The following is a 27,986-nucleotide window of genomic DNA, read 5'->3' as shown; positions in this document are numbered from 1 at the left end:
GCAGGCCTGTGAAGCAGGATTTGAGATGAATCTGTAGCTGTACCGCAGTGTTTTAGGCTCGTTCTGACTTGTGGCAGTTTAGAAGTTCGGTCCTCTCTGCCTACGTTAAATAGAATCTGCCTCTGTACTTTATTTTTTGAATGGTTTTGAAAAATACCTAGCTTTTCAGGTGGTACACTATTAAGACATGATATAATAGTAGGACACTAGGGGCTTTGTCTGTTGGTATTTCATTTATTTTGGAAAATCCACTTTAGGTGCATGCTATGCTTTTATTTTTATCTCCCAGAGGACTTATGGGGGGTTGAAGAGGCTTTATTCGTCTTATATTGGAATCTTCCAGACTGACATTTGAACTAAATAATTCACTGTCATCATCCACACCAAGTTTAAATGGAAAGCATCTTTTTTTTTTTAAGAAGTCTGTATTACTTTTGTAATTAGAAAGAAGACTGTATAAATATGTTATGAAAATAAATCAGTGTCCCTCATCAGAAGCGCTGAGTTGGTCTGTTTTACCCTTATGCCTAAAGTAAAAGTGAGATGCCAGCTTGGTTCTGATTGATCTTTCTGTTCTCTTGTAGGTGTCTGTTACTAAGGCTGACCAAGAGTTGGGATTTGCCATCCAAACGTGTTTTATCTCTCCATATTCAAACCCTGATAGGATGTCTGATTACACTATCATTGAAAACATCTGTCCTAAAGATGAATCTGTGAAATTTTACAGTCCCAAGAGAGTGCATTTTCCTATCCCACAAGCTGAGATGGACAAGAAGCGATTCAGCTTTGTGTTTAAGTCCATTTTCAACACCTCGCTGCTCTTCCTACAGTGTGAACTCACATTGTGCACCAAGAAGGAAAAGGACCCCCAGAAGTTACCTAAGGTTAGCGGGCCTTCATCCATCTCTAGGTTATTTCGACATTTTTAGGTGAGGCAGTGACCTACCAGAGAAGTTTTATCACGAGTTATTGCAGGTTGAGGTTTTTGGTTTGGGAACTGCCCAACTGAAGTAATAAAATCTGTGTTAGCAGGGAACCGTGAGTTTTATGGAGTCTTAGAGAATAAATCCTGATAGTATGACTTTTTTTTTCCATGCATGCTACTTAGTAGTATCTTACAAATGATAAATCAAGACTGTTTTCCATTGAGAGAAAGGTCTGGCTTTATCTTTGCAATTCAGATAGTGTGTGGTGCCAAAAATACAGAGAGCCGAAAGGACAAGTTCAGTGTGAGGATTAATTTTTCCAGGTCCCAGTGCAATTTGTATTGCAATTGTTTTCTGACCTTCTCTGGGTGAATTATAAGGTTGACTTGTCTCAGGAGGACTTCTAAGGGAAACTAACAAATATTTTAATTTTTCTCAGCTTTGTACTGCTTCATCGTGTTTGCCTCATGTCACTCCCCATATTGAACCAGTACATTCTGTTGCCACAACAGAAATCAGAACACTTTGACCTTGTTGGAATGGCTGTGTAGGGGGGAATCTGCAAGGTTAATTACCTCTTGAGTTTGGCTTTGTGCAAGAAAGGTGTCTCTGTCATAGTTTTGTTTCTATGATCTGCCATGGTTATGTATAATTCCATATGTGCACTTAATTCTGTAGCTGTCTCACACAGTGTCCACTGACATGTAAAACTTCTGTAGTCACATATCAATATTTGAAACTAATGGCTGAGCAGTATCAATAAATGTGTGCGTGGAATTCTCTCTTAATACATAGGTCCTAAGAGATAGGTATACAGGGAGCAGGAAAGATTACATTATTATTATTATTATTGGATAGGCTACCATTGATCTGAATGCTTTTACACTGTTATATTCCCCTGGGCATCCATTCTCCGACAACACCAAAGGAACATTTTATACTGCATATGAAAATGTAATAAATCTGATTGTAATCATTTGGGAGCATGAATATATAAGATGACTTAGACTATGTTCTATAGGTTGCGTTTGGAAACATTGATGCCTTAGCCTTGTAGTCATTCATTTTCTGGTGCCCATTAGTGAACTGTGGTAGAGAGTCATAGGGAAACTTAATGCTTGGCTGTGAGACACAGCTGCTTCTGCAGCCAGAGGATGACTTTTAGGTGTTAGGAATCTTGGGAGGATAGGAGTCGGGGCTGGCAGTTATGAAGGGTCTTTACTGATGGCTTTGGTTGTTACCTCTATCTGAGCCTGGCTTGGCACCATCCAGCATGGTAGTGTGTGAAAATTAATCTTAATATTTCCTTCCAGAACATTCTAAGGAGAGTTCTAATTCCCAGTGGATGACATGGGATGTGACTTTAATCCAAAAGTCCTTATTTAAACCCAAGGCAAGAGAAAGTGGAAAGGGCATGGGGACTGAGAAGGAAGGCCTGCTGCTTACTAACGACTAGAAGCAAGCCCCCTGACCCCTCAGAATCTGCATAGCCTCATCTGTAAAGTGAAATAATAGTACCTGGCTTCCCTCAGGAGTAGAGGAGCAAATGAGACAGTAGATTTGACAACAGTCCACAGTTTATGGAGCAGTGGCTTCAGATGAGCTGTTGACAACCAGAGAAGACAATGGTTGTCTTCGTGTTTACTGCTTATAGTTAATATTTCCACAGTTCTAGTGACTTTTCAGTGCTTTCTATGATGGGAGGCAGAGCCAAAGAATCTTTTTAGGAGTTTTGAAAGATCATGGAGTCCAGCCCTGCTCTTAGCTGATGAAACTAAGGCCAGAGTTAAGCCGTAAGTTGGGTGTAGAATCGTTGACTCTTACTTATGAAGAACTAATAGCAAAGTAAGAAGGCCTTTTCTAAAATGCAAATCTTTTCAATAAGGAGGCCTTTCTACAGACAATCTTTTGTTTCCCTGTACAAGAAGGCTGTTGTAAAGGCCTTTCTCTGGGTTTTGAGGGAGAAGAAGAAGTTGTTTTCTTCTAATATGTTGCTTAGAGCAGCAATGACAATAAGGCCGAAAGACTTTGCTTTTTTGTTGGAAACGTATTAGCTTTGGGGAATGGCTTGCTATAGACCTTTTAAAGGATTGATATATTTATTACAAACAAAATCAAGTAGATGTCATTTACATTGGAGTTTCACCTATTGATGAGCATAGATAAGGAACTTAAGTTATTTTAAAGAAAAAGGTACTGGAGCATGATGACACTATTAAAAAACAGGTATACGAGGCTTGGGCACGCTAATTGTAAGTTTGGGGCCTTAAAATAACTGGAGGCAGCTTGTACACACCTGAGTACAACCCTCCTGGGGCTCCAGTTTGGAACACTATAGCAGACAACCCTGGAAAGCTTCATCCTGAATGAATATATACCAGGATTTAAAAAACCAAACAAACTCGACAACATGATTATCGTTTTGGACAACAAATATAAAATCTGTCTCTTTCATAATGCAGCACACAAAGTTTCCCACAATCACAAATCACAAACAGGAACTATTTATGTGAAGCCAGCTTGGTGAAGGGCCAACACTCATCATATAGTTTCTTTACTTTTCAGACTAAAGAACACTAAAACCTCTAGTTGTTTTGTGGGAAGATGGGGAAGAAAGGCAGTGTTTATAAGCCACCCAGTGATATTTCAATCTTCAAGTACAGCTGAGAATATCCTGGGTATGTCACTCTATCTCCCAGATTATTTATGGTTCTTTAGAAAACACCCAGATCTCCTGTTTTTCTGTGGTAAACAGCTGTGGGCTGTCTGATAAGGGGCACAGGACAACTAAGCAGGCTGAGCTGGTGCAGGCTCTTCAGAGTGACCCCTGACCCTGTTTTGCTCTGCCCCTCTGCAGTGTGTGCCTCCAGATGAAGCCTGCACCTCACTGGATGCCTCAATGATCTGGGCCATGATGCAGAATAAGAAGACGTTCACCAAGCCCCTCGCTGTGATCCACCAGGAAGCAGAAGGTAAAGGTGTGTTTTTGGAGGCTCAGAGAACAGGGACCTGAGGGCTGTTCATTTTAAGAAGCTCCAGTAGTAAAACTAATAAAAAGAAGCAGCAGCTCCAATACTGTAAATCAAAAGTACAGTTGTATTCAAAAGATACGTTAAGGGCCAGGGCACCTGAGGCGCTCAGTCGGGTAAGCATCTGATTTCAACTCAAGTCATGATCTCAGGGTTGTGGGATTGAGCCCCTCATTGGGCTCCTCACTCAGCAAGGGAATCTGCTTCTCCCTCTCTCTCTGTCCCTCCTCCGATCGTGCGCTCTCTCCCTCTCTCAAATAAATTAATTAATTAAATATTTTTTAAAAAGATACCTTAAGGACCAATTAGTAACCTTAGAAAAGGATTTTTGCCAAAGGAGCCTTTAAAAAAAAAATTGGGGTCTGCTCTCCCATGTGGCTGGGTTATTAGTGATATACTTGCCAATAATTTCCTCTTTAAATGTTAGATCAGCTTCAAAGTTGTCCCTATCCCAATGTCACTCTCCGTTGCTGTTCAGATATACTCCTCTAGTATGCAGGAAAGGCTCCGAGTTCTTCCTCATGTGCCGGGATTGAACAGCCCACAGCCCATCTTTCACGATCTACTACCAGTGTTTGTGCTGAGGACGAGCAGTCTCCCAGGGCTGTACCAAGATCACAGACGCCATTGGGGAGGGTGCTGCGTGTGAATACCATCCATCCTACATCAGAGCAGAAGAAAGGTTGAGAACCACTGTCCAAATGCATATTTGTAGTTCAGGTCTCAGAATTGTACACGGTCACAATTGTTACTTGAAGCCAAATGTGCTTCTTCCTACACACACAGGAGCATTGGGCAGTCTGTACTTTCTTTCAGAGAAGAGGAGGGATGCGTCCTAGGAGGTGTGGCCTCAGGTGGTCAGGCAGGGCAAAGCCAGACCTTGTGTTGGCACAGTCAGCCAAACCAATAGAGAAGCAGAGCTGAGCTCCAGGAGGATGTTAGCAATGGACCTGGGGCCCTGTGGACCATGGAGAGCATCCGATGGGGACAGCTGAGTGCATGGATGAGCAAGAACACATCAGGTGACTGGTAACATCTGAAGAAGTGGAGCCAAATGCACATTTGGACTCTCTGGGCAGCTACATTTGTCACTGTCTAGAAGCATCCTATGACTATCTAGAGACATTGTCTAAGGGTGCTGGACTAAGAGAAATCTGGGAGAGTAAAAGTGGATTCCTAGGCTCTGGCGTTAGATATTTCAGGGCTAGGTCTCCAGGCCTACCCCTGGGGGGCAGAGGAGGAGCACGGCACTGGAGCCTTGATAAAAAGCCACCAAGCATCCTGTCTCCAGTTGATGAGCATTCGCTGGGAGACCTGCTGGGTAGAGCCTATACCAGATCTAGGCTTGGGGGCAGCCCCAGGATGGCGTTTCTGATCTAAAAGCATTGTTGGATTCGGCAAGGCAAGGTATTGGGGGCTAATAGCATAGGCACATGGTACCTAATAGAGTAAGAAGCATGTGGACGCTGTCCACTTTCTTCTTTGGTGGAGTGACCTTTGTGAAAATCGCAGTGCCATTCTTACTGACCTACGTGGTGGTGGCATCTGACCTTTTCGTGGGAGCAGGCTCACGTTGCAAAGGCAAGAGAGTATAGTGGGGAGGGTGCCGATTTAGAGTCAGGAGCCTGGGGCACAACTTTTAACTTTCCTTGCTAACTGGGCTTGGAGATCTCGCCTTCTGTCCTTGACTTTCATTTTCTTTATCGGGAAAAGGAAGGGTTTAGACCAGATGGCTTCTAGAGACTCTTCCAGCTGTTAACACTCAGCTGTCCTGTTTGAAAGAAGCAAAATAGTTTTTAATTCATTTCCCAGCCATCCTGAAGGTGGTGTGAAATGTACGCATTAGATGTTCATTAGTTCCTCAGTAACACTTTTTGTTGTTGTTGTTTTACTTTGATTGTGTTTCAACCATCTGAAACAGTGTACCAGCCAAGGTCTTTCTTTAAATGGATTGCCCAGGGGCGGGTGGCTGGCTCAGTTAGTTAAGCATCTGACTCGATCTCAGTTCAGGTCTTGATCTTAGGGTCATGAGTTCAAGCTCTGCATTGGGCTCCATGCTGACTATAGAGCCTACTTTAAAAACAAAAAAAAAATTAAATGGATTGCCCAAAGAGTTCCCCTGTTTATTGGATCCAGTAGAAAGAAATAAGTAAATTAATAAGGTTGCAAAGTATATCACAATCCGGCAACAGCTGGCTGCATTTTGTACTGTGAAAGTGGTTTAACAATAACAACCACTACCTCATGCTCCATCTGTTACTCTTACCTATTTCCAGAGATGTAGTTCTGCAGGTAATTGATGGCAGCAGCTCGCTTTTTTCTATACCCAACAATAATTGGGCATTAATATTGCAGTAGTATAACTTCCAGTAATTCATTCATGCTTCTTTTAAGTTTGGTGGTATTTTTCTAAGTAATTCCTCTTGTAAATTAGGTAATTACTTTTGTTTAAACTTAGTATAATTATCCTGAAAGTTCAGTGTTCTTTTACATAAAAGTTCAAGAGGAAAGTTTTACCAAATATCAAAGCAGTTTCACGAGATTTGCTAATAGAGAGTAGACTTTAGTGGAGAAGTGTGTGGTGAAGAAAGTTCATTGTTTAGGTTTGTTAAACAAGTGCAGGTTGGACTATAGGCCAGCTTCCCAGGGGCTGTGTGCAAATGTGCTTTTTAACTGCACTGAATGAGGTAAGTTTTCGGGCAGTTTTCAGCCCTGACTCCTCTCAGCTTTTGTGTTTATTTTCTTTTGACTCTGAAATCATTTCTCCATGATGCAGACCGTTGGAGTCTATGCTTTCCCTCTGCCTCTCAATGAATTAGAATAGCTGAAATGGGAATGTGACCATTTGCCTAATAGCATTAGTTTATTTGAATAATAACAAGGTCATTTATTTGAATAATAACAGTGTCCTGAACATTCTTCCTGCCAGCTTTGTGTGTTACTATTGTAAGCCACAGATATTATAGTATCTCCGGAAGTATCTCTTACTGGGATGAATTTTGGGGTAAAAATTGTCCAACCAGTGGGATGTTTCATTGCCCTTTTAATCACACAGGTACTCTTTGAAGGCTGTGTCAAAGTTCCAAGACTCCATGGTCATTTGGTCCACCTTATTTCTCAACACTTCGGTTTTCTGGGGCAACAGCAGATAATGTCTCTGGTTATCAGCTTTACAGCCAAGCAGAGAGCTGCTCTGTAGCTCCCAATGCCAATGGTGTGGGCACATTTCAGGTTGTGTTTCTTCCTTCTGTGGACAGAGAATAGGTTGTCAAGACTAAATAATTCTGGGTCCCTCCTCTGGGCCATCATTTTTTCTTAATAAAGATTTTATTTATTTATTTGAAAGAGAGTGAGCAAGAGAGAGAGAGTGTGTGTGTGTGTGTGTATGTGTGTGTGTGTGTGTGCATGTAATCACAAGCCAGGGAATAGGAAGAGGACTCCCACTTGAGCAGGGAGCTCCCAGGACCCTGGGATCATGACCTGAGCCAAAGGCAGGTGCCCAACTGACTGAATCACCCAAGCACATTTTTAATGGAACTTGCCTGAGCATCTGCAGCACATATCCACCATCTCAGTCCCTTGGGAACTGGCATTGGGTTAACACTCTTTTATTGCCAAAATTTGCAATAGTAGATGATGGTGCTGGTGGTGAGGATAGTTATGGAGATGACAACAATGATTATCTAACAGTTACTGAGCATTTACTCAGTACAAGGCTCTGTGCTAAATGCTTCATGTGGATAATCATATTTAATCCTCATAGCCCCTCTGTGGGGCAAGTACAGAGCAAGATTAAATAACTTGACCAAGATCACATGACATATAAACAAATGATGGATCTGGGATTCAAATCCAGGCTCTTCGATTCCATAGTCTCTGCCTTTCTAAACCCTTCACCTTTTTGTAGGCGGAGATTGATTCTAGTTTTTAGTAAACTACAAGCAATGTAGGCATCAGTCTGTTCACACCCTCTTCCCACCTCCTTCTCCTATTCATGCCATACATATCATATTGGTATTCAAGTTCACACCCAAATACTCTACTGATTGTGAACTGAAAAGAAGATGAAGAATTTTAGGAAAAAAGTCCGTTCCCCAAATGGTAAGACGTTGGAAAACATGCAAGCTGTTTAAGAGAGTATTAAAATTTAGAAATTCTGTGACTTTGAATCATAACTCACAAAAAAGCCCAGAAAACATGAATAGTTTATGCACATTATGGTTGATGGCAAAACAATTAAAATAGTTGAGGTAATGCCATCCTACCATATTTTCTGAAATAGTTTGAAGTATAAGCATGTTAGTGCTGTTTGCTTTGGATGCCATGACCCATTTTTTGTGGCATTTGAGAACACTGGGGCTTACACAATAAAAATGGCTATACCACGTCAGTGATAATTTTTGCAAACGGTGAAAGGGAAGAGTAATCATTTTTCTGAAATTTAGAGCACATATAAAAAATGAGTGAGAAAGAACAATAAACATCATCCCCAAATTTGCCATGATTTATGTACAATATGTAATTCTTAGCAAGTTAAATGTTCAAAATACTGAATTTCCACTACATAACTTTTTAAAAATAAGTGTGCTCAGGACAGCACCTGGCATATCTTGGGCACTCAGTAAACGTTAATTTCCTTTCCTTCCTCTTAACCTCTCAGCCAAACTAGGTTTTTGGGGGAGTAGGGATAGAAGGGGTATGAAAAGGAAAGTTGTGAACGTCAAATGGAAGTTAATCCAAGAGAGGCGTTACCTTTCTGGAACACATTTGATTTTTCCAGAACAAAAATACTCTAATGCACCCAGCCAGGTTTTGTCCTCAGGAGGAGGTAGAGATGAGGGGAAGCTGAGTGAAAAGATGGTAGAAATGTTTAAGGGACAGATTAAGACATTCAGTCTTGGAGACTAGATAAAGACTTTATCCAGTCTTTACCATCAGGAGTTGTTACTTTGGAAAACACACACACATACACAAATATATGCAAAATAAGTATACACAAAAATAAAACAGTAGAATGAACTACCATGAATCCTCCTCCTGGTTTCAACAGCTACCCCAGTTTATGGCCAAACTTGTTTTATCACTCTCTGTCCCTGGATTGTTTTGAAGGAAATCCAGACATTTCATCTCATCCATAAGTATTCTGGTATGCATTAAAAGTTAAGAACCACCAGAAGATTGGGGCACCTGGCTAGCTCAGTTGGTGGAGCATGCAACTCTTGATCTCAGGGTTGTGGGTTTGAACCCCACCTTGGGTGTGAAGATTACTTAGAAAAAAATAAAATCTTAACAAAAACAAAAACCCTTGGATAAGGAACCTGTGATCAGATCATTTAAGACTACCCTGAAAGCCTCATGAAGGTTGGTTTTAGGGAGATGAATGCAGTAATAGGATATGTATGACAATTGTGGTTATTCCAAAAACTGTTTATCGGTACCTGCCATGTGCCAGGCATATAGTAAACACATCATCCTGTCTTTAAGGCCTTCACAGTGTCATGCAGAGCTTCACAACCTTGACTCTTGATGTATTGAGCTGGATAACTCTTGTTATAGAGGGCTGTCCTGGGCATTGTAGGATTTTGAATAGCATTCTTGGCCTCTACCCACTAGATGCCCATAGGAAACCCCTCCACTACACATTGTGACAACCCAAAATGTCTCCAGACATTTCCAGATGTCCTGGTGGGGTGCAGGGGGGCAAAAATCACCAGGTAAGAATCACTGATCAAGTGGAAGGATACAGATAAGTGATGACACAATTGCAATGAATGTCATAAATATGGAACGAACCCAGAGAAGGGGTTTGTTTACAGTGAAATTAGTAAAAATTATATGTTAAAAGAGGTCTGCACAGAGGCCTCCTGAGTCTCCAGCTTATTCATCTCCCTATCTTTCCCTCTTTGCCAAACACCAGTAGGTTTGGGGACCAAGTAGACACCTTGTTTGTCTGTGGGCCTGCTCGATCCTACCATGTTTAGGAGAACTGAATTGAAAGCTGGAGGCTAAAAGCTGTGGTCAGTTACTCATGCATAACCCCAGAAATATCCTGTTTATGAAAACCATGCCTAACCATCTGAGGAGGGAAATTTGGTTCTAGAGGCAGACTGAAATTTGCTCAAGAGTATATGAAAAGATTTAATTCAGAATGTTGATTATAGTTTGTACTTTCTGCAAATGAATCTTTATTGTTAACATTCTCTTCACAGCAATAGCAAGGGCTCCTTTCTTACAATTTTACCCTTAAACCAAAAGTAAATATTGCTGTGTTCCCCTGCTTTCCTTTCAGCATGCCAGCTCAATTATAGGGTTCCGGTGGAGATCAGGCTCCTTTAGCCCTACACAAAGGTTATTGGGGGATTTTTGGAAGAAAAAAAGAGGATAAAATCCTATAACCTCAGTGCTGGAGCTTGTACTTGTTATTGTTTATGGAGGAGCTTCACCCCCAGGGGAAATAAGCAACAACTGTTTCTGTTTAGCTCTGAGAGGAGGCCCCTATTTGGGGTGGGGGAGAAGGATTAGATCATAGCCTAAGTCCATTAAGAATTTTAAAACAATGCCATCCATCACACAGGCCTTGCTCTAAAACCCACATTCTCACATGTGAGGTCTCCTTAGGGGAGAGTCATTATTTAAAACCACTTAGGGATTCTGAGTGACAAAGTTCAGCCATGGGCGGTTGATTGGATGGAACTCTTCCCAGAAGCGTGTATGTTTCTCACATGATGAACACTATAGAGACCTTTAAATGCCTTTGGACTTAGTTCAGTGAATCAAACCACTGCTTCTTGGAAGTAGAATTTTGTGGTTAGATACCCCCCACCTCATAGGGTTCTTGGGAGTTTAAAAGGAAAAAATCTAAGCAAAGGCTTTTTGTCAGTTGTAGAACCCTACACACGTGTGTAAATGGAAGGCATCACCATCATTATTTTATCGCTGCCAATAGGCTGAAGGGACCAAACTCCACAGTCTCTTGTGTTCACTTTGTAGTTGGTGATGTTCTGCATACTGAAATAGATTTTCTTAAAAACACAGTTATTTTAATTTTAGAAATTTTATTTAAGTACAACGTGAACATATCCTTATCCTGGTACCACCACTTTGCACAGCTCTGGGAAGCACCATTCAGTTGTGGTGGCTGTGACTCATCTGGTGGCATTCCTTCCTCTAGAGCTGGACCAGCACACCCCATGCTGTAACAGTGTAGGCAGCCCAGCTGACCTGGTTAATCCTGAGCATTTACAGGTCTATGTACCTTCTTTATTTTTATAAACGTGACCTTAAATGCTGCTTGTTTACTCAGTTTTTTCACAATTTCTTTTGTTCCACTGTGGATTCCAACACAAGGTGTGTGTTCTCTTCCTTTATTGAATGAAAATGGAGATGAAAAGAGACATGCTAAACACTCACCACTTGCAACTGTAAAGAGCAGGGGTAGAGTCTATACCAGGACTCAGCACAATTTTTCTATGAAGGGCCAGAGAATGAGTGTTTTGGGCTGCTCACACGTTACCTGCCCTGATGACTCAGTGCTGCTCTTGCAACATACTGGCATCAACAGTATATAAATGATGAGCATGGTCATGTTCCAAAAAAATTTTATTTACGGAATAGGTTTGACTTTCACATACTTTGCATATGTCATAAAATATGAATCTTTTGTGTTCTTTTTTTTTTAATGTCAGTTAGAAATATAAAATATAAAATATACCCTTAGCTCACAGGCCGTACAAAAGTGAGTTTTAGGCCATGATACACTACCCTGTGGTCTGTGCTGTTCTCACTGTGAGTCACAAGTAGCTTCTTAATCAGTGCTCCCCTGCTATAAGGACAGAGTGACACTCCCCAGTCATGTAGCCTACTAAGCAGAATCTGGAATTTGGGTTCAGCCCCTGCCCTGATGCTTTCCAGCTGTGACCTTAGGCAAGTCACATGACAGCAGAGTCTCAGGATGCTCATTTGTAAAATAGTGATAAGAATTTTTCTGCCTCTCTCACAGGGCTGGTGTGAACCTCAAATGAGACTTGAACACGAAAGCATTACAGAAATGTCACAATATACAAAAATTTTTATATAACCTTATTCCAGGCTTCTTCTGTTGTCTCCCTTGTCAAGAAGTACATCGCCATTCTAATCATCCTTCACTGAACATTTCTGGCAGGCCTGTCCCATGCCAGGCTGAGCCATGTGATATACAGATGAGTAAGAACTAGACCCCACCCTCAGGGCAGACAAGAGTCTAGAGAATTACGATATGATCGAGTACATGTATGACAACCAGGGGATGAATAAGCAAAGTGGGTAGAGACCGGCTCTGCTGGGGGGAGGTTGGGCCAGTGGGAGAGTCAGAGAAGGCCTCCCAGTGAAAATACCAAACAAACCAGATCAGGGGAAGGAGGGTGTTTCAGGGGATGCATTGCAAAGTGTGATGACCTAGAGCAACATGGAGAATTTGGGTAGCTTAAATAACTATGAGGAACCCAGCTTGGGTGAAGGATTCTTAGGATAGGAGGCTCCCGACAGGCCAGAAGAGGAGGAAGGCAGAACTTTGCGTGCCATGCTGGAGTTTGGATTTTTTTCCCTGTAAGTGCAGGAAGTCATGGAGCAATTTAATCAGGACAATAACATCATCAGCTTTGGGCTTTGGAAAATTCATGCTGGGGGGAAATATGGTGGAGGAAATATTTGGGGCAGGGGCAGAGACAATGAAACCAATTAGGAAGGCTCTATGATAATGTGGATGTGTGATGAAAGGAGCTGAGGGGCGCCTGGGTGGCTCAGTTGCATCCAACTCTTGGTTTCAGCTCAGGTCATGATCTCAGGGTCCTGAGATCTCCCTGCCAGGCTCTGCTCAGCACAGAGTCGGCTTGTCCCTCTGCACCTTCCCCTGTGCACATGCTCAAGTGCTCGCTTTCACTCTCTCTCTCAAATAAATAAATAAAATATATTTTTTAAGCTGAACTGTAGGATAATAGCATTTAGGAAAGAATAAAGACACTTACAAAACTTGTGTACTTTTTGAAAAAGATTTTACTTACTTATTTGAGAGAGAGAGAGAGTGAGAGTGAGAGTGAATGCAGGAAGGAGAGGGAGAGAGAATCCAAGCAGACTCCGTGCTAAGCTGAGCATGGAGCTCAGTCTCCCAACCCTGAGATCATGACCTGAGCCAAAACCAGGAGTCAGATGCTTAAGCCACTGACCCACCCAGGTGCCCCAAAAACTTGTGTACATTAAAAGAATTTTTTGAAAGTGGAAAAACATGAATACACTGGAGAAATACAGTATTTAAAGGTATTGAACCCCCTTATAAATAAATATAAAGGTATACACACATGCGCGCACACACACAGTCAGACTCACATTCCTTAATTTGCCTTCAAGTTTTCTTCAAATTGGAGAGCCTATACAGTTGATTGTTAACAAAGTACAATGCTTAAAATTTCTGAAAAACCCATGTTACAGTTTTGACATCTAAAGAGAGTAACTGACAAAGCTTTCACAGAGTCTTAACAAATAGGACAGTGTCCGTCTCAACTGAGATTGTGATGAACTTTTGCTTAAAACTTGGTTTCTCTGTGGAATGCACCATGATTTTTTTTTTTTTTTCAGAAACAGGTCCAAGCTTTAAGGAACCGAATCCAATTTCTCCACGTAAGTCTTTATGCATCTATTTCGAAAGGAAGCCTCCTGGGCTTTTTATAAGAATGAGTTGGTTATGGAACATTTGGCAAACTTTGAGTTTTGATAAGAAGACTTATGCTCTCATTCCCTGTCTTCCCCTTTTTTTTTTTTCCATAATCTCGTACTTTCTCCTTTCCTCTGTCCTTCCTTCATCCTCTCTCTTTTTTTCCTGGCTGCCACTTTTAAGGATGAATTTGCTGACCCACTGGCATGTCTGGCCTTCATGGGAAGGCAGTAACTTAACCTAGCTTTAGAGAGAGTTCGTTATTTGCACACTTACATCAGTTGTGATCTAAAAGCATGAATTTAGGGGTGCCTGGCTGGCTCAGTCAGTTGAGTGGCTGCCTTCAGCTCAGGTCATGATCGCAGGGTCCTGGGATCAAGCCCCACATCAGGCTCTTTGCTCAGCGGGGAGTCTGCTTCTTCTTCTCCCACCTGCTTGTTTACTCTCATGTGTGTGCTCTCTCTCTCAGATAGATAGATGATTGATAGATGATAGATAGATAGATAGATAGATAGATAGATAGAAACAGCCTTATAGCTATGGAAGTGGTTTGCTTTACATCATCAACAGTAGCTCCCTGCTCAGAGAAGCAGTGCTAAGGGAACTAGTTGCTGTGTCTTCAAGACATCTCTTGTCCAAGGGGGTGGGGGGTGGGGGGTCTATGAGAAAAGGGGAGGAGGGGGAGGTTGTAAGAAAAAAAGAAAGAGACCAACTACTACAAAATAATGCTTTGGGGTTTGAGCCAATTTTATCACTTTGTATGGAAGAGAATTCTGACCAGAAAATACTTAGGTGCCTTGCCCACAGTAATAATTGGCATTCAGGCAGAACTAGAACCTGGGCTTTCTGGCTTTACACCCAGAGCTCTTCTAGATGATGTGGCCTTGTGGGGGAGAACCTGTGCTTTTTTCCTTCCCTGAGAACTCTGTGTTAGTCTCCATGGCTGATCTCATCACATACACAGAACAGCCTGGCGAGTTCCTTTACGCAAAGCACTAAACTTTTCTAATGAAGTGTCTTATTTCAACAATATCATGGAAGAGTATCCATGAGCCCACAAAGGGAGACTTAGGGACATATTTCTCTCATACTTTCCCAGCCTGATTTTCATAAATGACATCTCCATTTTTAGAATTTCAGGGGAGTTTTAACTAGAAACTTTCAGTCATGCCCCAATTTTGCATCTGTAAGCATAGAAAGGCAAATCATCTTTTAATATCTACAGGCTAACTTAAGTTGAATTGATGGTTTGGTTCAACTTAACTTTTGGAGTTCTTCCCAGTTCATACTTCCCTCAGGATCCCCAGACCTTTTACAGACTTTTGTTTGTTCACTTTCTACCTTCAGCAAGTGAAGTGGTTCTATCCCCATTTCCAGAAGTTAACACATCAGAGGGATATGTCTAGAAAAGTAGCCACCAGGACTTGAAAATTCCAAAATTCCAGCATCTTCACTAGCGTGGCATTATCTTCTGAGCCCTTACAAGTTCTGGGGCTGCCCAGGGCGGGAGTTGGGGAGGTCACATTTGTCTATACAACTAGATCTTTTACACTGAAGTGAGATGAAAGGCAAAGAGATTTAATTTATATAGAAATCAGCTGGAGTCGCTTCTGACTCAAGAGGAATGGAGAAATGGAATTGAAATACTGGGGAGATTCTATACCTTAAATTTATATTTAAAAAATAGACAGCTTAGAAATTTGATTCTCCTGAAAACCCCTGTCTCTTGGAAACTGGTTTTAACTTCTTATAAGTGATTCACAGAAGGTAGTTCTCTTAAATGAAAGGAAATGTTCTATTTCTGTGGCCTGGAATTAATTTCAAATATAAACATCTTTGCCAAGTGGAGGAACAATTGGTTCTATTTATATGTTTTGCTGACCATAAAACTGACATCATTTCACATCGAGAAGTATTTCCGTCCCCCTCATAGAAAGATCACGATTGGAAAAGTGTTAAAAAGCAGGTTGTTTAAAATGACACAATATATAATTGTTAAGATGGAGGGTTTGATCTGAGGGGACCAGTGAGATGTTAGAATCTATAGGAATAGTTGATCCTTTCCTTATGTTTCCTCCTTGTCACCCCTTTTTTCCTATTACCTCTCACACTTGTAAAATGTCCATGAAAATGTTTTTGTGGAGTATTTGATCTGTGTTTTCTGTGTTTTCTCGTCTCGTTGTTGGAAGTGTTTGATGAGTAAGAAACAGTGCACCACATTTTGGTAATGGGTGCTTATTTCATTTTCCAAATCATCTTCAAACTGAAGATATCTTGGAAATCTGATCATTTCGCTTTTTCTTTTGAGAAAAAAGTGTGCAAGTTTTAAATACATTGCAGTTGTTTGGAACTCTCATTTTGTCCTCATTTTCTTAGTCAATGCCCACCTTCCTGACAGTGTTTGTGTAAGAAATACAGAATTGCAACATCTGGTGCAGACTCACTGAAAGTATGTATTGGCTTCCCTTCCTTATAGCAGTTTTCCATGGTCTGGACACCCTCACTGTGATGGGCATTGCATTTGCAGCATTTGTGATTGGAGCACTCCTCACAGGGGCCTTGTGGTACATCTATTCTCACACAGGTGAGTGTGACCATCAAGTATTAGTTGGTGTGTATCCTGTGTGTCTGCCACACAGCAGACTTTTCAGTGTTTTGTTGCATGGATGAATGGATGGAATAAGGAATGAGAGAGAAAGGTCATTCCCGCTGTTTGCGCATGTACATATTTGGCATCAATTGGATTTTGCAAAAATATAGTTTGCTTTAAGCACCATTAGAAAAGGAATGTTTAAACTATGTTAATTGCAATTGAGATGTTGGTGAAGGCTGGCTACTAATAAAGCTATTTTGTGGTTAGGGTTTAATTAAAGAAAATTGATGTAGACAAACTAGAAATTTAAACCCTAACCCTCAAAGCTAAAGACTTCAGCACAGACATGAATGGGCAGGAAGTGAAAAAGGAAGCTAAGATTTGCCAGGAGGCTAAGCACTGTCCCTAAGAGTCCCCAGTCTCAATGGCTTAAACCAGAATTTCTTGATCCTTTTAAAGTCCATGCCATGTCCTCTTTGATAAGCATAAAATTCTCATGTCTTTCTTCTATAAAGTTATTTAAATTTTTAACATATATTTTCATGAGTTGCAAACAAATAGAAATGGTGAAATCACTTTGTTTTGAAGCTGTGTTCCTCATCCAGCAAAATTCTGATGTGCCCCTTCTCTTGCCCTTTCCCCCTACTCCTGAGGTTGAAACATTCTGGCCTGAACAGAGAATCTGTTCGCACCCCAGTACACAATGTGGACCTGGCAAGGGGAGTTTAGTGCAGTGGGGAAGAAACAAATGGACTGCCCTTATGTTGCTTCTTTCTTAATTTCCTTGCAGATAGATATAGGGAAGAAAGACATTTTAGGGTATGTCTAATGAGCTAGTTGGGGTTTTATGTCCTTGAATACTTACAGTTTACACTGTAACCCAGGTAAATTGTGCTTGGTTGCTGAGAGGCCAGCGACAGGTTCAGCCCTTCTGTTTAGAATTTCATTAATTTTCCATTGAACCAATGAGTGCCATGATCTTTGGCTTTACCTTGGGCCATTCAACCAGACAAGCTGAAAAGATGACTGCTTTAAAAGGCAGAGAAGCACAGAAGGGCACTTTGAGAAGTCATATCTTAATCCTTACCAGAACTCTCACTTCAAATATTGCATCCTCCTACTGAATCATTTTAGATTATGGCAGGAAAAGAGATCTTTTTGTGCCTAGCATAGAGAAGTCACACAATCCAAAGCAAAAGTTAAGGAAAGTGTACTTGTGGGGCTTTGAGTCCTCAGATTATGATTCCTAGTCAGTGATGTTTGAGTGAGGTATATTTCACATGAGAGAGAAAATAGGAGTCTTAATCTCAAATGTCATGATTCTGAGGATATACAAACCTCTGTGAGTCAGCTTGGGAATACTCTTCCTCGTGAACAATTCATACAAGCACCAGAAGGGACAGCTTTTAGCAGAGTAGCATTTTAGAATAAATAATATTTCATAGGAATACTGACACATTCAGATCTCACACCAGCCTCACAATCTTTCCCAATCTCCTGCATGGCTATGAGGCTCCAGCGCTATTGGCAGCTTATGCTGTATATTGGGAATGAACTTGAAACTATGCCAAAAAAACTCTGTAGTCCCGAGGGTTTTATATGGGCTGGTTATCCACCTATGCTTAACATGTGCCTGCCCAGCCATGACTAGCCTTGGCCATAGAGCTACACCCTCAAACCCTGAGAGTTCATCTCAGGCCAGGTGAGGCCAGGTCAGGCAGGAGGGCTACCACATGGCCCTCACTGTTGGCACACAACCCGCTGAACTCGCTCTGATAATCCCAGGCTCTTGTGTGCTAGCCAAGCTCACAAACCTGATAAAAAAAGCAAAGCATGGTTTTATGGCATTTATTGCTCTGCTCATTAAATTCCAAAGTTTATTGTTCCTGCTCCCTTCCCCCAACAAACCAGAAGGGGAGGAGTTTTTACATTTTGTTAATAGAGAGAAATAGGTTTGGAAATAGATTAAAGGAAAAACTAAAAACCCTTTCTGTTCTGGCTTCCAGCAATCTAAACTATGCTGATTTGGAAGTTAAAAGGTTTATAGACACTGTCATTTGGGCTCCACCATCTGCTAGCATCACATATGATACAGCTTCAGAATGACTTTTTACTAAAATGTGTAGCCTCTGATTCATTAAAGACTTCTCTGAAGGAAAGCCAACTTCATGTAAGTGTGAAAGAGGCTCACTTCCGAGCCCGGTGGTACTATCCTGTCCAGAACTCCTTCGGTTTTGCACCTGGATCAGCTAGGCAGCAAATTTAAATGAAAAGAGATCGTAATGCAGGAGCCCGTGGAGAGAAGTTTGTGTACAAACACAGACTCAGTGCATTCAATTTCCACAATAATCTAAGCTGTGGAACTCAGACCTTATATGGTATAATTTGGGGGTTCAAGTTAGCATCTGCCTCTGAGTCCAAAACAATCCTTAATTTAGACAGATTCTCTTTGATTATGCTTTCCCTTCCATCTGAGTACAGAGCACAAAACCAAGTGATGTGTTTGAATTGCGGCTCTCTACCTACATACCTGGAAGGTGTGTTAGTCTAAGGAGCTGAGTCTCTACTTTTTCATATCATAGGTTTGGGCACCACGAAGGATAATTCCTTAAAGCTCTATTAATCCTGTTCTGTTTGGAAAACTCAAACTTACATTATCTATTAAGATTTTGCAAAGAGGAGGAGCAGTTGGAATGAGAATGGTTCTGGAAAGGAACCTTAGAATCTTCATGTTCCTGAGAGCCTTGCTAGTCCATGAAGGGTTTTTTGGGGTGAGGGGTAAAAGTATTTACTTTTATTTTGTAGTTAAACTTTTTAGCCTTTAAACTAGCCTATGGCAGTATATGCATAGAGTTGAAAGGCTGAAATAGTTCTACTCACCTTGTTATGAAGAACATGAGTCCCCTACTGCCCGAATCCCTTTTCTCACTCTTCAGAGCACCATTTTTGACTCTTAACAGATTTTTTTTGAACATTTAATCCATGTATCAAAATAACAGTGTAATATTGCTACTTCTTATCAGTTTTAGGTCTTTTCTGTCAACCTCCTACAAGGGAAAATAAGAATTTAGTTCTTTTTTTTTTTAATCCCTGTGCCCCAATTATACATTCATGCCCCTGACTGCCCACTGATCCCCACCACTCTAACAGAATTATACTGAAATTTTGGGTAGGTCAGTATTTACTGTTTACATTATTATGACTACCAAAATGCTAATCACACTTTAGCTATGTAATATTATTCCTTCTACATGATTTTTTTTTTTTTTTTGAGAGAGAGAAAACATGTTGGCAGGGGTGGGTGTGGTATGCACACAGAGAGAGGAAATCCTGAACAGGCTCTTTGCCCAGCATGGAGCCCAATGTGGGGCTCTTTTTAATTTTCTCTAGAATTAATGATTATCTCTACATACACATAGTAGCTTAGTTTTCTGTATACTTCTCACACTAATTCATCTGTTGGCACTCTGTCAGTGGATTCGGTCTCCTTATAATACATTCAGATATTCTTCTGATTCATTTCCTTCACTCCATCTTTCCTGGAGCCTTCTTACCTGTTCCTGTCTGAACTGGTTGCCCTTTATGTTTGGACACTGCTGTCTTCTTATATTCTTTCACCACTGTTCTGGGGGTTCCCTGCACTTTAGTTCTGAATGGCCTGTATCATGTTTCCCACGTCTTCGTCCTTTGTTGAAAGGGCACATAAGAAGTAAATATTTGTCATACCTGTCATATCTGAAAATATCCTCAGTTTAGGGATCCCTGGGTGGCACAGCGGTTTGGTGCCTGCCTTTGGCCCAGGGCGCGATCCTGGAGACCCGGGATCGAATCCCACGTCGGACTCCCGGTGCATGGAGCCTGCTTCTCCCTCTGCCTGTGTCTCTGCCTCTCTCTCTCTCTGTGACTATCATAAATAAAAATAAATAAACTTAAAAAAATATATCCTCAGTTTATACAAACACATGGTAGACAGTTTGGCAAAGTGTAGACTTTTAGGTCATAAATAATTGTCTTTCAGAATTTTAGAAGCATTCCTCGTTGACCTTTAGCTCTGAAGATTGCTTTTGGGAAACTCAAAGCCACTCAGATTCCTGGCCTATTTTTTGTTGTTGTTGTTTGTTTTGGTTTGGTTTATTTTTTTATGGAAGAAATTTTGTGATAGTCCTTGATTTAGGTATATTTTCATACATTATGCTGGGCGTTGAGTCCTTTCAGTCTACAAACTCATGTCCTTGAGCATTAAGATTTTTAGAATTATTTGTTTTCTCCTGTTTTCTGTGTTCTCTTATTCTAGAAATCCTTTTAGAATTGAACCTCTTGGGGCACCTGAATGGCTCAGTCAGTTAAGCATCCGACTCTTGATTTTGGCTCAAGTCATGATCTCAGAGTCACGAGATCGAGCTTTGCTTGGGTTCTGCACTCAGCGGGGAGTCTGCTTGAGATTTTCTCCCTCTCCCTTTACCCTCCCCTCCTCTCTCTCAAAAAAAAAAAAAATTAGGGCATCTGGGTGGCTCAGTGGTTGAACATCTGCCTTTGGATCAGGTTGTGAGCCTGGGGTCCTGGGATCGAGTCCCACATCAGGCTCCCCACAGGGAGCCTGCTTCTCACTCTGCCAATGTCTCTGCCTCTGTGCCTCTCATGAATAAATAAATAAAATCTTTTAAAAATTAGCTTTTGAATGATCCTCTTTTCTGTTTTCTACTTTTTTCTTTAATTTCTAAGAGATTTCTTTATCGTTTAGTTTCCTGCTGAATTTTTAAATACAGCGTTCAAAATTTTAAATTCTAAGACATTTTTCCTATGAATTAAAAATATATGTCCATTTTCATCTCATGGGTATAATATCTCTCTGAAAATGCTAATACAGGATTATTTAAGAATGAGTAAGTTCTGAGCTTGTGGCTCGGAAATAATGATTATGAATTTCCCTTAAGATGATCTGGCTGGGCTTTATTGAAGAACTCTTAATAACACATCTTTGGATCTTTCTCTTGAGCTCATCAGGTTTTCTATAAAACAGGTTTTCCTATTTTCTAATTGGAAAGTATAGATCTGGGGATCACAACATTCAACGTACATGACATTCATTTAATCCTCTTCAGGTGGGTTCTCTGCTCTCAGCTGCCCTGGTGTTGGTCAAATTCTGTTTCATCTTCTAGAGAGTAAACTTCCTGTCTTCCTCCCGATTGAGGAAGGGCAGGGTCCTCCCACACAGGGTAGAGAAGGGGATTCAGGGAAATCTCACTGCTCCTTATACAGGAGTCAGTTACCTCCAGTGCTTGCACCTTCATGTTTACCCTCTCTTTTAGGGTATCTGATGCCATCATTTCTTGAGTTGTTGAGGGTTCTAACTTGGTTGTTTCTCAGCTTTTCTTATGTTGGCTTAGGTTCTGGCTCTCTTAAATCTGCTAGGTCACTCACCCATTTCTTCCCCAGCTTGTCTCCACTCCTGGTTTTTCTTTTTTCTGGTTGGTTTATGTCTTTTCATTTTGGTGAGATTTTCCTCCAAGCCTCTGTGTGGGTTGCAGTTTTGTACTAGTTAATGTTTCAGTCTCTTGATATCCTAATTGTAATTATTTTAGTAGCTCACCCCATCATAAGAGTGAACTAGACTACTTGAAGGTTAGAGAAGTTTTCAGTCGCTATTAATCCACTTCAAAAATTGTGCCTCCCCATTCTCCAAGCTAAAAGACTTTCCTTTTCCAAACAGATTCATGCAGGAGGATGGGTTAGATGTTGTCATCATTTATCTTCATTTAAACTTGCGTTGTGGCTCCTGAACAGAATTACTCAAAGTCTGATGATAAGAAGAAGAAGAAAAAAGAAAGAGGGTTCTGGGCAGGGGGAGGGGGCACCCTCCATGTACCTGTACAGCCCTTGGACTTGAAGATCTAGTTCAACTGTTAGTCCTCTTATCTGAGCCAGATATATTAACTATGTTTCCCTAACCCCTACTTTCCCAGGGTTATTGGTAAGAACGCTTAAGCAAGAATGCATGTGAAAAGTCTTCTGAACTCCCAAGTCCTACAAAAATATAAGATACTAAAGGTTTCTCGGATGTGTAGGCAGAAAAAAAATCTAAGAGTGGAAGGAACACCGCATTTCACAGAGCAAAATAAATGCTGAAGTCTCGAATTAAGTGTGCCTGTCCCTTTCCCTCAGGCTTCTCTTCAGCAATGCTTAGTTGAACATACTTTGTGTTCTTAAAGCAAAAGTCAAACAAACCCTTAGGTTTACCTGAGTCAGGTCAGAGTTTTTAATTAGGAGCATCTGTGGAGGCCTCAAATGTTCCTAGAAGTCTGAAGTTTCTTCAGGCTCCCAAGTTTAGTCAGAAGAGAGAAGCAGCAAGACAGATATGACTAAAGTAGGGAGTGAGAACTCTGGAAAACAGCGTAGAGGGTCCTCGAAAAGGTGAAAATAGAGCGATTCCACGACCCAGCAATTGCACTACTAGGTACTTCCCCCAAAAGATACAGATATAGTGATCTGAAGGGGCACCTGCATCCCAGTGTTTAGAGCAGCAATTTCCGCAGTAGCCAAAGTATAGAAAGAACCCAGATGTCCATCAACAGATGAATGTATAAAGAAGATGATGTATACATACATATATATATATATATATATATATGTGATGTGTATGTGATGGAATATTACTCAGCCATCAAAAAGAAGAAGAAATCTTGCCATTTGCAATGACATGGATGGAACTAGAGGGTATGATGCTAAGTGAAATAAGTCAGAGAAAGGCAGTTATCATATGACCTCACTCATGTGGAATTTAAGAAACAAAACAGAGGGTCCTAGGGGAAGAGAGGGAAAAATAAAACGACGAAATCAGAGAGGGAACAAACCATAAGAGACTCTTAACTATAGAAAACCAACTGAGGGTGGCTGGAGGTGAGGGGTGGGGGGGTGGGGTAACTGCCTGATGGACATTAAGGAGGGCACGTGATGTGATGAGCACTGGGTATTACATAAGACTGATGAATCACTGATCTCAGCCTCTGAAATCTAATACACTACATGTTAATTAATTTAATTTTAATTAAAAAATGTAAAAAGTAGGGGTCAAGAGACTTAAGTCCCAGGGATCAGAAAAGATGCAACTGGAGCAGATGGGAACACACCCTGGTGTGACTGTAAAAATGGCAGGATCACTCTTTGCACCCACATGCGCAGGTTAAGTTAAAGTAAGATGGCTGCAAGGGGTGCCTGGCTGGCTCAATTGATAGATTATGCAGCTCTTGATCTTGGGGTCATAAGTTGGAGCCCCACATTGGGTATCGAGATTACTTAAAAATCAAAATCTTTTTAAAAAGAAAGATAGCCACAGAAAACCAAAATGCAGGTGCAAATAGGTTAACCATACTGCAGGAATATAGAAAGAAAGTAATACGACATTTTGAAAGGTTTTAAATTCCTGCCTTGGAGGGCACCTGGGTGGCTCAGTTGGTGGTTAACAGGTGGTTAAGCATCTGCCTTCAGCTCAGGTCATGATCCCAGGGTCCTCGGATCAAGCCCCACGTTGGGCTCCCTGCTCAGCTGGGAGTCCGCTTCTCCCTCTCCTCCCTCTGCTTGTGCTCTGTGTCTCTCTCTGCCAAATACATAAATAAAATCTTAAAAATAAGTAAATAAATCAATAAATTGCTACCTTGGAATATTTTCCCCTTTTCTCATAAATTATAGCAACATTGAATTTGCCCCTCCTACAGAGTTTGCCTGCAGAAGAAAAGTCTTGTAGCTTAAATTTTTGAAACTGACACATAGTGATTGAAAATTTCTATAAACCAAAGGTAGTCTCGTTCACTCTCCTTACAGGAGCAAGCTTGTTAAATAATTACACTGAGGATATCAAGAGATTGAGACATTGATTGGTACCTAATCGCAACCAACACATAGGCCTAGCCGACAGTACCTTTTCTTTCCAGCATCAAGTAATATTAAATCTGAATCACCCCGAGGCATATGGTTTTCAATCCAATGCTTAAGTATCTTCCAAGAAAGAGATTCCGTAAATTCCCCTTATAACTAACCAATCCCCATAATCAGCAAGTTCTTTTCTCTGTGACCTAAATCCTTATTGCTTCCATTTAAACTCATTTCCTCATGTTCTGCCCTCAAGAGAGATAAAGAACAGCTGTCTGCTCTTCTTTATAATAATCCTCTTTGGGTGATATTTGCAAACATTCTCCTTTGGGCTAAATGATTGAGATTCCTCTCACCTTTTTTTTTTTTTTAAACATTTTATTTATTTATTTATGAGACAGAGAGAGAGAGAGGCAGAGACACAGGCAGAGGGAGAGGCAGGCTCCATGCAGGGAGCCCAACGTGGAACTTGATCCTGGGTCTCCAGGATCACGCCCTGGGCCAAAGCAGTGCTCAACCGCTGAGCCACCCGGGCTGCCCCTCTCACCTTTCTTTAAAATTCTTCTGTTGCTGCTTCCCTATAGAGCCTCTCCGTGTTATTCACATCATGTTGTGATGAAGTTTCTTCCCCCAAAAAACCAAACAAACAAAAGTTTCTTCCCCACAACCTGCCATGCTGAAAGATGCAGATATCAGAATTTGGTTGTAAAGGAGACTGCCAAAGAGGTGGCAGGAAATCAGATCTGGACAACTCCATGCCAAGCTAAAGAAATAAAACAGATTATCCTTTAAGAAATAGAATTTTCTATTTCTGAAAGCATCTTTGGCAATAGCTCAGCTCAGCCACAGGCAAATATGCAAGCTGGGTAGAACTAATTCTAACACACCCTTCTCTGAATGCTTCCTCCCCACATCTCTCTTCCTCAGTGGGGTTTGAAATCTTAGGAGCAAAGTGTGAAGACTGAACACATTTCTTTTGAGGGCCAGCTATTATGTTTATGAGCAAAGATCCTTCCTTGAACTCCTTACATTTGCTAAGTGGGCCTACTGTGCTTCGTCCTGAGGTCCTCACTGCCCATCTTCTCTAGAAGTAGGGTGGTTTTGTCTGTCACCCAAGGAATGTGTTAGAGAAAGTCAGTGCTCCAAGAAATTGGAGGTCACTGTGATAGAGAAAACCAAAGGGCTCGTCTCAGAAAACCCAGGGGAACTCCACTGACTTTTTAAGCAGAAGCATCTGCACATTAAATTTTGTTTCTCATGTGACTTTTTCTGTAGCACCATTTCCATTTGATAACGAAAAACTTTGTCTTAATTTCTCAGAATGTAAAAGTTTTTAACAATTTGGTTATATTGAGAAATCTCAGGTCTTACATGTGAAAACAGCCATCATGGTAGAAGATATTTTCAGTATTTCTGGGCATATTCTCAGATAAAGAGAATCTTTAGCTTGGCACATTGTTGGCTCAAAGTCAGAAGTTTTTTTTCTAATTTTTTTCCCCTATCGTATAATTGACACACAATGTTACAGTAGTTCCAGGTGTCCAACATACTGATCCCACAAATCTATACATTCTGCAATGTTCCTCTCCAAGTGTAGCTCCCATCTACCAGCATATAACGATACTTTGAAGTCAATAGACTATTGGGTTAGGTTGACTTGTCCACCATGGTGAAATGCACCCTGCAATTTTGATTATAGGGGGCTTCTTTGTTTTGTTTGAGTGTTCATTTTGGACAGTGTTTTGCATTAGCACAAGAGTTTCCAAAACTGGAAGTTGAAAGACCTTTTTAATGGGCACTGATTAAAATAAACTGGCATGGCAACAAATTATATTTGGCAAGTAGACATCAGAAAGCAAATATTCCGACTTCCTGGGCAGGGAATCATACTGGCACTTTTCCCGACTCTGAATAATCAAGCACATGTCCAGTTCTGGACGAGATACTTGTTCATTGTCGATAGATGAGGCAGGGCCATCTTGCTTTAGCTGGCTGTCAAGCTGAACAGATGAAGCCCAGGTGAGCCAGAAGGGGATGGTGGAGTGCTGATTCCTCCTGCTTTTCTGACGTATCCTCTATTTAAATGGAGAAAAGATGTTTTAAAATGTGCTCCATGCACAGCCACATTAGTGCTTCTAATTGATAACATAAGGATCCAGCTGGGTGTGGATCAACATGTGGGTTTAAGGGAGCTGAATTTTTAAAATATATCACGAGTTGTTCGGGTCTCAGGAGGCTTTTGGGTTTTGGGGGGGAGGGTTTTTTTTTTTTTTTTTTGGTGTGGTTTTTGACATTAGAATAGCTGAGATTTTATTTCCTTCTAGAAATAAGCTCTCACTCTGGGGAAAGTGAATTTCTGGCAGAAAGTCACTGTCATTGAGGCAGCCTTCCCCATCTTTAATTACATCCATCCATGCAGGGTAGAGGGCAGTGCTGGGAAGGGTCCAAAATATAGATTGCCTAAAAAAAACAAGAGTGAAAATACAGTTTTTCTGCCTCTGAGGAATATTGGCCCTCTCTCACCTCTAGCCCACCAATCCCAGAAGAAAAGATAATCAGAGGAAATCCAGCACAGGCCAAATAATGCAGCAAACATATAAATGCCCCAAGGTTGATGCAAAAATGTGTGTTGAGGTTGTGTGGTTTGTAAAATGGGTGACAGGGAAAGCTGTAACCAGATGCAAGGGCATGAGCCAGTTCTACATTTTGCAGAGCTGCTTTTTGGCAGAGTCTTTTGAGGGGCCCCAGAAAAGGGATGGAAGTAACGGGCTAAGATCCTGTCCTTGAAGAGCAGAGCCTTTGCTCTGTGAGCTTTGTTTTAATGAAGCGGCCAGAGGGCTGCTTATCTCTCTGGCTGATAGCTGTGTATTTCAGCTTGACAGGAAAGAGGAGGCTCATTCATAAACAGACCTGGCCCTCTGGGGCTTCCCACATTGCAGGGCGGACCAGAAGTTTATTAAGTTTATGCTGTGACTCTTCAGAGAAAATGCAGTGTTTTTCATTAGAGAGCGTTGATCACTTTTCCCTACACAGAGCCATTTTTTGAGGGCTGCCCTGAGACCATTTTCGCTGAAGAAAAGGCTTAGCTCTCGGGCCTTTCGCAGTGCTAAATGCTAACCATGTGTGTGACCCAAGGGTTCCTGCTCCTCCAAAGCACTGCACATTTGGCAAAAGGAATGGGTTTAGTTAAAATGCAGTGGGATGTGTAATGAAAAGTGGGATGCTTAACGTGTTAGGAGGTATTCTCACTGCACCCCCAGTAAACTGCAGGGTGGAGGACGTCGTTCCCTGGCAACCACAGTTCCCCCTGGACGATCAGCTGAACTCCTGGCCCGAAAGTTTTTCCTGAGAACGGACTTGTCCGACCTCCATTTCTCAGGTGGGTTGTGTGCTTGGGCCACACAGCTCTCTCTGCTGCAACTATGGCAAAATCCAGACTCACCAACCCCATGTGGAGCAAGGATATTCAGAAAAAGGCCCCCAGACTTCCAGGCCTCCCTTGTCGCAGCCTAAAGGTCTCACCCTCCAAACCCCACGGTGTCTCTCTAGGACTGTGTTTCCTGAATACCAGGCCTGGGCTGTCAGATCACATCGTACAAATGGTGGCGGTTTCTTCAAAGGTCCTGGGCACTGAAATCCTGGGGACTGCGTGTCATCTATCATGGCCTTAGTCACTAGAGCTGCCCATCAGTCAGCTTGAAACAGTTCACTTTTCGCTATGCAAGAGGTTTTAAAAACGAGGGAACTTTTTTTTTCCAATACAGAAATTTCTTATTAAAAAACTTGGAGGCCAACATTGAAAGCATGGTTTGTACACAACATTTTTGGAAGAACAAAGTGAATACAACCAAATATATTAAAATGGTTTCAATTACCGGCATTGACAC

General features: G+C 41.3%; 1 protein-coding gene across 4 annotated transcripts in view; it reads left to right on the top strand.

Annotated features, from left to right (window-relative positions):
- TGFBR3 (transforming growth factor beta receptor 3) overlaps nt 1-27,986 on the top strand; it is a 195,515-nt gene that overhangs the window by 163,808 nt on the left and 3,721 nt on the right. Inside the window, exons 13-16 of one of the 4 annotated variants that reach the window (XM_055340012.1) lie at nt 585-884; nt 3,784-3,898; nt 13,565-13,606; nt 16,120-16,224. In XM_055340012.1, coding sequence (XP_055195987.1) covers nt 585-884; nt 3,784-3,898; nt 13,565-13,606; nt 16,120-16,224 — 562 coding nt within the window. Of the gene's footprint in view, nt 1-584; nt 885-3,783; nt 3,905-13,564; nt 13,607-16,116; nt 16,225-27,986 lie in introns of all 4 variants that reach the window. The other 3 variants (XM_055340010.1, XM_055340009.1, XM_055340011.1) reach the window with 3 other exon arrangements.

The sequence above is a fragment of the Nyctereutes procyonoides genome, unplaced genomic scaffold (genome assembly GCF_905146905.1).
Source record: "Nyctereutes procyonoides isolate TBG_1078 unplaced genomic scaffold, NYPRO_anot_genome, whole genome shotgun sequence".
In the NCBI taxonomy this organism is placed as follows: Eukaryota; Metazoa; Chordata; class Mammalia; order Carnivora; family Canidae; genus Nyctereutes; species Nyctereutes procyonoides.
This window is presented reverse-complemented; position numbering and strand designations above follow the sequence as displayed.